The sequence below is a fragment of the Athene cunicularia genome (assembly GCF_003259725.1).
Source record: "Athene cunicularia isolate RWA chromosome 2 unlocalized genomic scaffold, athCun1 chr2_part1, whole genome shotgun sequence".
In the NCBI taxonomy this organism is placed as follows: domain Eukaryota; kingdom Metazoa; phylum Chordata; class Aves; order Strigiformes; family Strigidae; genus Athene; species Athene cunicularia.
The window spans coordinates 42,624,041-42,637,628 of record NW_020799095.1 but is presented as its reverse complement, the minus strand read 5'-3'; the positions used below and the strand labels follow the sequence as shown (position 1 = coordinate 42,637,628).

The 13,588-nt window shown below is 36.9% G+C and overlaps 1 protein-coding gene across 1 annotated transcript in view; it reads right to left on the bottom strand.

The window, feature by feature from the left end:
• The window catches only part of NCAPG2 (non-SMC condensin II complex subunit G2), a 51,163-nt gene that overhangs the window by 28,008 nt on the left and 9,567 nt on the right, over nt 1–13,588 (bottom strand). The window contains exons 7-11 of the mRNA XM_026842581.1: nt 9,083–9,177; nt 8,167–8,236; nt 7,513–7,599; nt 5,559–5,654; nt 666–791 (exon numbers count right to left, since the gene is read on the bottom strand). Coding sequence (XP_026698382.1) covers nt 666–791; nt 5,559–5,654; nt 7,513–7,599; nt 8,167–8,236; nt 9,083–9,177 — 474 coding nt within the window. The remainder of the gene's footprint in view (nt 1–665; nt 792–5,558; nt 5,655–7,512; nt 7,600–8,166; nt 8,237–9,082; nt 9,178–13,588) is intronic.

Genomic DNA, 13,588 nt, shown 5'->3' with positions numbered 1-13,588 from the left:
TAAAAATAGCTCACATTAAGTCTTGCATCTGTGACTTAATTAAGAATAATTAAGAATATTTAGACTTCTATTTACATACCTCTATTTACACTGGCCACTGTTCCTATGCAACAATATAAAGACTTTGAAATTCAATTATCTAATGTTTACATTTTTAAAGGCCATACGTACAATTTCTCAAACATTTTCTTAATGAAAATACTATTTTCATCCACCTGCCCATTCTCACTCATCTAGACTGGTAAAGAGTTTTTTGGGTTCTTATCTCCATTATACTTCATTTCAGAAGTATTTAGGAATGCAGTACTAAACTTCCACAGAAAGCTTGCATATTAAATGTAAGGTGCTCTTCACCAACCCTAGGTTAAGTAAGGATCAAGATCCATTACTCACACATCTAGTATTTCAAAACCATCTTTCATTCATTAATGAATAACAACTCCAAATACTTCCTTTTCAGAGTTGAAAATGGTGCATGTTATCTGTTGTCAACATACTACAGCAATTTAAAATATTAGTTTATTTTTGCATTTTCAGCATCACAGGCCTGTATTTCCCTATGAATACTACCCAGAAATTCCACAAATTTTAATTGCATCAACAGCTTGTTTCTGAGTTAGCTTTGACATAAGTTTCATTAACATTTTAGTTTCACTGAAACTTACAAAAAGTTCTTCAAACTGTTTCTGAATTTCATTGTCCATCTCTTCAGTGTTAAAACTGGGATTACGAACAGGAAAAGCATCAACAAATAAAAATGCTGCATTTGATCGAACTTCTGAGTTTCTGGCCTGTTACAATGAAGGAAAAAGTATTTATTCAATATGTTATGTTAATATCAAAAGGCATACCCTGTCAAACACTGCTCTCCAATCACTTCTAGCTAGTTAGTGTTTTTAATTAAGTAGATGGAAGAGATTAATTTTTAAATGCATAGAACTTACAGTAACATATGATTTCTTTTGTTTTTTTTAGCTTACACTTCTGCCCATTCAGTAAAACCAGAGTTATAACTACAAAGAGCTTTCAAAGCATATAAACTTCAGTGACCCTGCTTTCTATAATGTTGAATATATTAAAAGCAGTTGGGATTTCTCTTGATCACCTTAAACCTCTTGTCAAGAGATGGGTGATTTAATTGGAAAGATCAAGCTTATTTCTTCAAGAAAACAGTATTTAGAAACTAAGTACCAGCAAGCCTGGAGAGTAACTTATCCAACAGAAACATACTCAGTTCTGCATCTATGCACAGAAGTAACAGAACCATGTTCTGAGCTCCAGGCAGCTCATCAAAAAAATCTATGGCAAGCCTCATAACTCAAACATTTTACCATTTGTAATAAGTTTTCAGTGTGTTATGCTATAAAGTTTTGCTGGTTGTAGAGTCGCAAATGTTAAGACAAATGGAAGAAAAAAAGTATATTTACACACTCAGTGAAAAATAATTGGCCCTGTGGACTCTTAAAAGACAGATAAAGAGAGTAGGCAATGAAATGAAGAAAAGATGAAATTCAAGGCATCTCAGGAAGAAACCTGAAATCTAACCATCAGACTACATTTTATTTATCGAAGACAGCAGTGCAATGATAAAAGCCTGTGCTGACTTCTCTTAGAAAGAAGGAGGAAGGAAGAATTTTGTTTAGATTTTGGGTCCCATTTAAAACAAACAAATGGGGGTGTGTGTGTGTGTATATATATATATATATATATATATATATATATATATATATATATATATATATGCTGTGTAATAAAACAATCAAGGTAGGCTTAATTTTAACAGCAAGATAAGAGACAGTTCAGGGAAAATTCTGACTATTCTATCCAATTTTATTTTCTTCCCTTGTCATAAGAGACATTCAGATCAAAGGCAGGAAAAAGAAAAACAAGGATAACCATGTAATATTTAGAACTAAATAAACTAAATGCAAATAAAACCAGAACACCACAAAAGAAATGAACATCATTTATAATTATTTTTTTCCCTTCTAAACCAATCTTCATATCGTAGATCACATCTCTAGATAGAGCCAAATAATTTCAAATTCTTCAGGCCAACAAAATTCATAGCAATTCTAAATTTAATACTATGAAGGCAAATAAAGCCCATATATATTATTTAGTTAGACTTGTGTTTTACTTTATCATATATAAGACAAACAGTCTAAAAGCAAAAAGATTGTAACTCTTAATTCAATCCTATAAAGCTGTAGAAACTCCTTTAATTTTGAGCTTGTCTATATTGAAGAATTAACGCATACTAAGCTAATATGTGACTTCACAGTGAAATAGCTCTTCTGCACTAATATTTCAAGTGAAAATCAAGTATGGTTTTGTGCAGTAACCTAGACCTCGTCTACCATGTCCATTCCAGAAAGCTAATTTTCATAAACTTTCTAAGTGCATTACACTGAATATCAAGTTCACTTAAATTCTGAACTGAGTCCTCACAGTTTAAATTCCTGCCTTTAATTGGAATTTATCCCAAATGTGCTTACCTATTCAAGCTCATAATAGAGTAAATGTCTTCACAGAGGTAGAAACTAGGACTTGAAATTCTTATCCTATTTTATTCCACATTGAGGTTTCCACACAAGAGGAGTCTGTAGTTATTTAAATTATTAATGTTTCTTTTCCTTTATGTACTATTCTGAGGAACTTTCAGAACCTTTTAAACAATATTTTAATTTTGTTCACTTAATTTTCAGAGCTTTCTTTTAAGTTTCTTCTGGTTGTACATGTCCTGAAATTCACTTCCAATTATTATAAACACTGTTTTTCCCCCAACTAAAATTTACTTTAGAAGTGCAGGACATTAAAAAAGAAAAAAACAAACAACCAAACACACAACTTTAAATGAACCACTTCCTTCAACAGCTTGAATTAGAGGAATGGTTCTTGACTTTTTGAACTTGATAGTGATGAAGCTATTTCTTATCTCACAATAAATATCTGTATTTTTATATTTATATAGCTTCTTATACTAATAACCAATCATAGCACAACTCTTTCTGCTATGTTTGCATGAGACTTACTTTTCATAATAAAGACATGAAATAAGATGAAGTTACATAAGGACTTATATTATAAAAACTTAGTTGCATAAAGGCTTATAAAATACATGTTGGTAAAAGCCACAAAGGGAACTTCGTGATCTAAGTATTTGAAAAAAAAAAAAAAACAAAAAAAAACCCCTATGGATTACAAATATGCATTCTCAGTTTAAAGATTTCAGAGATGAAATCAAGTAGTTTCAACATAGTTCTGGAATCCTTTGTATTCTTACCACTGAAGTATCTTTCCTTTCTGCAAGGAGCAGGGGTAAAGTGGGCTTTCTATGAGTCCCCATTCTGTTTTGCAACCAGTGTTCTAGAACAAGATTTATTCTTCACTGTATTAAATTAGGGATTTGTACACTGAGTAAAATAGGAGCATTAAAATGGTTAGCTAAAATTAAGCTGACATTTCAAGCTTTGAAGCTGAGTCCATACCAGTAAGGACAATTATAAGCTTCCCTTCTTCTGTGTCTTAAACTACTGGTGATTCTAAATCACAGCAACGGTTATCTTAAAAATGCTAAATACTGCATCAGTACTATACAGAAAATAAAAATTAACTACATAAGTCACACAGCAAGACAGTGGCCTATTGAAAAATAAATTACCAAATTTTGACATTCACTCACATTTTTTTTCACCTATCATAAATATAGTAGAGTCATTCAAAATTCAGAATATTTCCTTGCACTGAATCATACATGATTCACATGATTGCTGCATTCAGTTTTTTTTACAATCAACATTCTGACATCTATGTTCACAAGTTGGACTATTTTGCTGTGTTAAAACAAATTCTCCATGACCTACTTGATATGCCTGTTAACATCTAAGCTTAAGTGCTTAACTATATATGTAGAAGCTGTCAAGATAAAACCAAAACAAACAAACAAAAGAAAAAACCCACAACAAAAACACCCTCAACCAACTAACCAAAAAAAAAACCACACCCCAAAAATTCCTAAAATTCAGATTTGTTCTAGCAATGGAACCATTAGTGATGTGAAAATTATGAATAGGAGCTGCTAAAAATTTGAACCACTTCTGGAATCAGGAACTTCTCCCACTGTCTTGCTGAAAATCAGTAATTAACCTTTCTTCCCCAAACCAAACCTTTCTGTTGCATTTCTCCAAACAAAACTATGCAGATTTAACATGGTTTAACAGAATGTTCCTCCGGAGTACTCTAATCTTATATTTGAGTTGAGTCCTTGACTTTGGAAATTTAACTACTAGCCTCCATTTACAGATAGCAACTGTCTTAAGAATGGAATACCATGTTTTACTAACCACTCTGAAATTTCTGAGTTTCCGAGACTAGTTGGAAATTTTGCTATTGCTATCGCTATCAAAATCAGTTAAAACCCCTATTCTTTTTAGAGACAGAAATTTAGAAATTAAAGAAAGCCATACTTTGCAGCGTTATTCTTTTGCACTGAGAACATGTTTCATCCAGAAGGATCGTTGTTTATATTACTTCTAAAGGGATGGGATCCACCCCTAACGTAAGACCAAACAAGATACTACTCTAGCGACGTATCTGTCCCTCTCACTTCTACCACAGGGTTCTGTTGAAACCAAACAGCTCTTAACTCCTTACTCTAACTCATAAAATCCATTTTAAACGTTGTTTTTCAACGTTGTTTTTCAAAGAGTTTTTAAATACTTCTCTTATGGCTAGAGAAGATGCTATGTTGACCAATCAGTAAATGAAACTTCGGTATATGTTAAAGAGCACCTAAGTTGGCTGTAACAAACAGTACGTATATGCTCTCACTGAAGGAATTTCATAGCCTCAGATAAAATAAAAGCTGTCCACAAAGAAGGTAGACTGGCTCATCTTAATCACAGAGCGCAACTGAGAAGGTAAACTGAAGTAAACTTTAGTCTATGCATGCAATCCACAGGAACTCACCTTAAAAGTACTAGAGGCCAGAAATTTCATCCTGAATGCTTGGATAAAAGCACATCCATAGCATGAAAATCTGTACATACACTCAAACTAGAATAAAAGATTTTCTAAAAGAATACTCTAATAAATTAATTGAGCTGTATTCTAAGGCTTGTAATTAATCAGAAGCTGAGACTAAATCATCCTCTGAACATTTCTGGCTTTGATAAATAAAGCACTGAGCATTCCATAAAGATATTGGAAAACAGAATACAAGATTATACAAAAATTCCCAAATTGATAAGATGATGCGAATACCAAACCTAGTGTTAGTCCTACTGTCTACTGCAATCCTGGAAAGCGCGCTGCGTACCTGTAAACAGAACTAACTACAGAAGTAAATTATATTAACAAATTAGAATATTGTTGTGAAAACTATGCCTAATTACAACTTGCAAAGTTAGTCTAGTACACATGAGATGCTAAATACACTGATTTTTTTTCCACAGCCATTTATTTCAAAAGCAGTTATTAAAAACAGAACATGTGGGAGGAACCCAAAGTTTAGTAGTTGGAGAAAGACAGTCCTGTTTTCTGAAAAGGATCATTACCTTCAGTGCTCTCCAAAGGAGAGGTTGATACAATCTATAAAGCATTTCTTCAACTCCTTGACGAACTTTACTTTGTTTATGAAAATAACACAGCATCTGAGAATAACAAACAAACCAATAATGAAAAACGTTTTTAACAATACTTCCTACATTCAAAAAGTGGACAGGAGATGTCTCATTTCATCATTTATTTAAGACCAAAGAATTTCCCATACTATGGAAAATTATAAAACTAGACATATTAATTGACCCTATATTTTATTAATAAGTCTCAAAAATAATGAAAAAAGACAGATCTAATAAATACCACATTTAATAACTTTATAGATTTAATAAATCTATGTAAGGGTCTAAAACTGAAAAATAAAATCATGGCTAGAGAGTCAGTTTCACAGCAACCACACATGTTTTTTTACAGTAAAGAACTCTTTTTAAAGTAACTGGTAGAAACACTTTGAAATCATTTAATTATCAACTACAGATAAATAAGCCATTTCTCTGTGAAGAACAAAGGCACATAGTTCGGTAACTGGAGTTATCCAAATACAAATCTAAAAACTTAATACATTTTGTATGTGTTGATGAAAAGCAATTATCACAATCATAAATTGGTTTGGGTTGGGGGGGGAACTTAAAGATCATCTAGTCCTAGCCCCCCTGCCATGGGCAAGGACACCTTCCACTAGCCCAGGTTGCTCAAAGCCCCGTCCAACCTGGTCCTGAACACTGCCAGGGAGGGGCAGCCACAGCTTCTCTGGCCAGCCTGTGCCAGCGTCTCTCCACCCTCACAGTAAAGAACTTCTTCCTGAGATCTAATCTAAATCTACTCTCTTTCAGTTTTCACAAGCACTGACTCAGGACTGTGCTTAGTCAGCTAAAGAACCTTTTATTTTTGTATCTGAATTATGCAGACAAAAAGTTGGAAAATAAAGACCAGAGCAGAGTATGAAAAAGGACATCATGGAACTTGATATGAAATAGTTCCTCCACCCAAAACACTGATCAGTTTAACAAGAAGTTGACCCTCTAGTGGTCAGTACTTCAGGTATTCACAGTTACAGCGAGACAGAGAAGCCTGTGAATAACATCTACAGAAACAATGCTATAGCAGAAGAATCCCTTTTCTACAGTTTTGAATTATACTGAAGAAAGACATGGTATAAGAAACTATGTAGCTCTTACTTCTACATGAGAACCATGGCTCTAACCCAGGATTAATGTCAAATCAGTACTGTTTTGTAACAGATTTCATTCGAACAGTGAGTATCAGATATCTGCAGAATGGACATAGGTTTTATAATCAGAAATCTGAATTCAGAAGGGAAAGTTGTACATGTTGCTCTACCCTCCCTTCCCACTCAATAACTCAAGTGAATGACTGTGGTTGATTATTGTCCTATTTGCTACAGGAACTTCTGGATTCTAAAGAACTATTTTAAATCAAATTCTTGCATACTGAAAAAGAACGCATCATTCAAATTTATTCTGAGACCCACTCCTCTCAACTCACCCACCACCTCTACCACAAGTAAACCAATACCGACAGTGTCCAAGCAATGGCTACCTCCCCAAGATCCACTTTCCCTCATTTTTTTATTGCTCAGCATGCTGTTATATGGCATATAATATTCCTTTGGTTAGTTTGGGTCAGCTGACTCAGCTGTAACCCTACCAACTTCTTCCTCATCCCCAGACTTGCTCATTCCCAGACTGGGAAGAGAAAGCCTTGACACCATGCAAGTCCTTCTCAGCAACAGTAAAAATATTGGTGTTATCAACACTGTTTCAGTTAACAAATCCAAAACATGGCACCATACAGGCTGCTACGAAGAAAAGTAATTCCATACCAGCCAGACCTAGTATAGTATTTTAAAATTAAATGGAATTTTCCACTTTATAGTAACCGATTTGATTTTGATGATACTAGTTCATGTCACAATTTACAGGAACTTACCTCTCTAACTTTAGAATGAACAGAAGAACTTCTGGGGAGATGAATGCCATGATGCATGAAATCCTGAATGCAGTTATGTTCAAGTATCTATAGTAAAAACACATACATGCTACTCTCCACATAGTAAAACAATAATAAATACTGTAGGGTTTTCTGTACTTGGCTTGGCCCAGATTTTTCCAGGCTTGAGGCCTCTTTCTGCTTAAATTGATTTTCAAAATTTCAGAACATACAAATAATCTGATTCTCAGAACCAAGTTTGGAATTCAAAAGCACCTCCACATGGTAAATAAGAATTATTTGCTATCCGAAATTTGGCTATAGTATTGTTGTGATGTTATAATTATGATTTTGATCATCGCCATGGAAATCCACAAAAACTAGATAAGCTATCAAATAGACTTGCACATGCTGAATAAAAGCTTCAATAACCTAGATAACTAGTGCACTTAGGAAAAACACTGTGTATATGAATAGTTGATCACAGTGGGCAAACATTCAAAGTATGACATGCTCTTATTCCTTGGCAACATTTTCCTTTGGGAAATAATTCCTTAAGGCTTGCTTAGGAACTTTTCTGAGGTTGAAAAGTCATGTATCTTCTCCACCTTAAAATTTGAAACTATCCAAATGAAATTTCAAGCATAGTATTACCTCTAGGAATTCCCCTGACACCTTCTTCCAGGCCCTGAAGTAAACTTCTGAAACATACTCCATCAAGGATCTATATTAAGACATGGGAAACACTTTCAATCAAGAAGCCTAACCATTTTGATGCACAATTCATAGAGGTAACAATGTGATGTTTTTGATAGGTAATAATATCATTCTTAATTCTGTGAATCAACATTATTTTTAGAAGAAGAAATTAGCTTGAAAGTCTGTATGGATAATTACGGAAAAACAAGTTTAACTGTTAATTAATGAACCCAAGCACTATTAAAAAACACAGAAAATATCTCTCAGGGTGGAAAAATCAAAACATCAGCACATGTATTTTATAATTTATTTCACAATGAATGCCTTAAATTCTTTATAAAGATGTACAGGTATATATTATTCTAACTGAAACCATTAGAAAGCCTCTGATCGTAATAAGAATTACTTCTGTAATACTGCACTGAATAATCAAAGGGAAAAAAAAAAAAATCTACATTTTTTTCATCCATCAGTCTAGTTCTCAGGCTACGACCCTGCAAGTCATTTCTTACTAGAATGTCTCTATATAGAATCTTAGCAAATTAGAGGTTGCTCATAGAAAATTATAAAAACACCTTACAGAACCAGTAATGGACCTGCAATTCTCACACAAACACCACAAGTAATACAGCAGTTTATATGAAAGTCATTTGCTTTAGCTAACACTAAAGAAGGATTTTACTACACCTATAATTGTACACATAGGCATGTGCAGAGCAACTAAAGCAATACAGTAGTTATATTGAGCAGATTTGAAGGTCTCTAGATTCTGATATATTTTACCAATATACTAGGTATTTTAAAGTGTGAGAAAAACACTATTTTAGCTAACCTCTTAACGACCATTAAGAACTCTAACTGCAATGCATACCTTGGAAAGAATTGTAATTGGTTTTTAAGAGTTCCATGTATCATTTTAATGAAGTTAACATTCCAGCTGAACAAAAAGCTCAAGAATCTTCTTCCCTGTTGGGAGGGGAAAAGAGGAAAAAAAAGGAAGTCAAACGCCAGAGCAATACCCAATTTAAAAGCCACCTCAAAAATCAGTAAATACAGAGCTTAAAGATCAAAAGCAGATTCTTAAATTTTTAGACGGAATTCAAGCACTACTGTATTTATACTGTAGAGAAAACACAAAACAAATTAACATGTATATTACACGTCTGCCTGCATTTTTTTCAAAGTCCATTCTGTTTTGGTGTAACTTCAAGTAGTATTCCATAATAAGGGACTGTGCATCTCAGGACCCTCATTAAGGCCACATCATGGGAGCTCTGTCAAGTGCAATATCATTCCAGGATGACACTGTAACGACGGTGAAGGTACAAATAAAATAGCATGACAACTCTGCCAGCATTAGATACAGAAACAGTTTTGAACAAAGCCACAGAGAACAGCTGGGCCACTGAGGAAAAGAAATGTTCTGATTAACAAGGACAATTTCTTTCCTATTGCCTCATACTGCAAACCTCCTGGAGCTACTTTAATTCATGAAAAAAGAAGAAAAAAAACTATGCCAGTTTTTTCCTTAATTAGTTTTCTTCCATTTATCAAGTGAGAAATGGTGATGACAGATCTGATGAGCAACAGAATTTCTGCAAGAAAAGGCAGTGGAAGGCTGTACATGGAGGAAATTAGCCCTTGCTCTGCCAGAATGAGCAAGATATTCCCATGAAATTAGAGCCTTACACAGTATCTGTACAGACAACCTCACTCTGGCTCATCTCACATATGAAGTAGAGGCATCCAGCTTCTGAGACTTTGAAAAGTTTGATCAGACATAGGGTGAGTCGGCAGATTGTAAGGCTCCTTTGTACCTGTCAGCTTTCTAACCAAAAATAAATCAGGAAAATAAAGAATTGCAGTAGTAAAGAGCACATTGACAGAAGTTTAAAAGGTGCATTGAACAATTTGCAGAGGTTCAATGGCACTTCCATCAAAAGCTGGACCAACAGTTATGTTCAGACATATCACAAACAAAGAAAACAGGGCTGAGTGCGCCAGACACACTTTGAGCTAGAATATCATAGAGTAAGGATAGAGGGAAGGAAGCATACAGGCAGAAACTGGCCTTCAGTAGAACTGATAGCTTAAATACCTTCAGGTCAAGAAGTAATTCAGAAGATAATAAAAATCAAGACCTAAAGACTAAATCTAATGTCAAGACCCTTGTCTACAGGTCTGATGGAATCCTTCTTGTTGTCAGTGAAAGCTCCTTCTACCAAGAAAGAAAAAGACTGAACGAAAAAAATTACTTATCTACAACTTTGGTGGTATACATATATTGGAGTCCCAGTAGTGCACTCTTCCATCAACATCCCTGGAAAAACCAAAAGGTCAAGGGGGTCTCCAGCTGTTTGATTGGAAGCCTCACCTGAACAAGAATGTTTTCATAGAATGTTTTCCAGTCCAGCAGAGATATTGGGGAAATGTTGGACATGTCACTGCAAGAAATCTACCATTAGCAATATAAGCCAGGCAGGGAAAATAGAGAACAGACTGAGGTGGGTTGTCACTAAAACTAAACTCCCTCAGAATGCAAAATCCCAAGCAGAAGGACTTGCAAGAGAGGTACAGTAGTTTTATGTCAACAGGTTGGAATACTTTGAATTTCAAGGCACTTAATCTCCTGTCTGCAGAGCTACAAAAATCCCAGTCACCATTCTGGGTCTGTACTGGCAGTTCACATATTGAAGTTGGATTTCAGCTCACAAACTGATACATCTATATTTGGATGTAAGTCCCTAGAATAATAATTGCTTGGAGTCTGATTCAGCTGTTTAGTAACTGCTAGAACTGTTGTTCTGTTGATTAGAGGCACTATGCCACTACCTAAACATAGAGCAATTTTAAACACTCAAATGGTTTTCCAGAAGGCAGAGATCCATGACAGATCCTGTGTCAGTCCCATGGGGGTGTCTGAGGCAACTTATGTCATTCAATGCAGCACAGGTCATTCACCTAAAGTTAAGCAATTAAATCCTTCCCCAGGCTTATACTCTTTAGGCTCCTGTGTAGATCTCTAAATTGGTTTCAGACACCTAACTGAACTGAACCCTATCTTGCAGTATTTCCAGAACAGGTTGTGGTTCCCCTTTTATTTTGAACTAGTTTTCTTAAGGATGGAAAGTGATTTTTGTATTGGATTTATGTGGCATGGTTGTGGTAGCAAGGGACCTACAGGCTTCTTTAAGAGGCTGACAGAAGCCTCCCCTGTGTCCAACAGAGCCGATGTCAGTCGGCTCCAAGATGGACACGCCGCTGACCAAGGCCAAGCCCATCAGTGACAGTGGTAGCACCTCTGCGATAAAGTATCTTAAGAAGGGGGGAAAAAAACCTGCACAACTCCAGCAGCAGTTGGGAGAAAGGAGGGAGAATGTGTGAGAGCAATGACTCTGCAGACATCAAGGTCGGTGAAGGATGGGGAGCAGGTGCTCCATGCTCTGGAGCAGAGATTCTGCAGCCTGTGGTGCAGCCCATGGTGAGGCAGGCTGTGCCCCTGCAGCCCTTGGAGGATAACAGGGTAGCAGAGACCCACCTGCAGCCTGTGGGGAGCCCAGGCCAGAGCAGGTGGATGTGCCTGAAAGATGCTGTGATCCTGTAGGAAGCCCACGCTGGAGCAGGCTCCTAGCAGGACCTGTGAACCCATGGGGGACCCACACTGGAGCAGTTCATGAAGAACTACAGCCCATGGGAAGGATTCACGTTAGAGAAATTCATGGAGGACTGTCTGCCATGGGTGGGACCCAACACTGGAGCAGGGGAAGAATGAGAGGAAGGCAGAGACAATGAATAACGAACTGATCGCAACCCCCATTCCCTATCCCCATGTGCTGCTCAGGGGGAGAGGAGATAGAGAACGCCAGAATGAAGTTGAGCCTGGGAAGAAGGGAGGGTAGGGGGAAGGTGTTTTTATATTTGCTCTTATTTCTCATTATCCTACTCCACTGTTAATTGGCAAGAAATTTATTTCCCCAAGTCAAGACTGCTTTGCCTCTGACAGTATTTGCTAAGTGATCTTGGTTTATACTGATTAGAGAAGACTGAGTGAGGGGTAACCTCATTGCAGTCTACAACTTCAAGGGGGACACAGAAGGGGAGACATTGACCTCCTCTCTCTGGTGACCAGCAATAGGACACATAGAAATATAATGAAGATGCATCAGGGGAAGTTCAGATTGGACATTAGGAAAAGGCTCTTCACTGAGAGGGTCGTCAGTCACTGGAACAGGCTCCCCAGGGAAGTGGTCACAGTCCCAGAACTGTCAGAGTTCAAGAAGCATCTGGATGACACTTAGTCACATATTTAGTTTTAGGTAGTCCTGTGAGGAGCTGGGAGTTGGACTTAATGATCCTTATGGGTCCCTTCCCACTCAAGATATTCTATGATCTCCTTGTCCTTACCTCAACCCGTGAGTCTTCTGTCATTTTAACTCCCCAGTGTAGTTGAGAAAGGGGAGTGATAGAACAGCTTGGTGGGCACCTGGCAGCTAGCCAAGGTAAACCCACCCAACTAGCCAGGTAAACAGAGTCATAAGATAGTTTACCTCCTACCAAAATAAACTCCCATTAACAGATCACTGAAGAAATTGCAAGGGTGAACTGATAGCAAAATATTGCACTGACTGAAAAAGCCTTGTTGGATGATACAATAAGCTTCCTTGACTGTAGCAATACTCAAACATAGCACTAAGGTTAGCAAGACATTTTCCAAATAGAAGAGGAGAGAAAAACCCCATGACTTACAGTAGCATTTTCAGAAGTTGACACATGCATTCTTCTGCATGTTTGTGCATTAGGTCAAAACATGAAGGCCAGCTGGCAACAAGTCAGTAGTGTCAGACTCTAGAGGTAAATACTGTCAGCAACACTGTTTAACATCTTCCTTAATGACCTAGATGATGAGACAAGAGTACATGCAATTTTGCAGCCCTATCAGGGAGATGTTGATACACCAGATTGGGTGTTCTGCTGTTCAGAGGCACCTTGACAAGCTAGAGTGTGCCAACAAGAATCTCCTGGAGTTGAAAGAGAAATGCAAAGTCCTGCCTCCGGAAAAGAATGACTCCGTGCTCCAGGACAGGCTGGGGGATGACCAGCCAGAGAGCAGCAGAAAAGGCCCTAGTGTTGACAAGTTGAACAGAAATCAGCAGTGTGCCCTTACAGCAAAGGAGGTCAACTGCATACTGAGAAAAAGCACTGCCATCAGGTCGAGAGAGGTGATCTTTCCCCACTGCTTGGCACTGGTGTGGCACATCTGGAGTCTTGAGTTTAGTGTGGGGCTCTCCAGTACAACTGAGACATGAACATGCTGGAATAAGTCCCATGAAGGGCCACAAGGCTGATTAAGGGACTGAAGCTTCTTTCATGTGAGGAA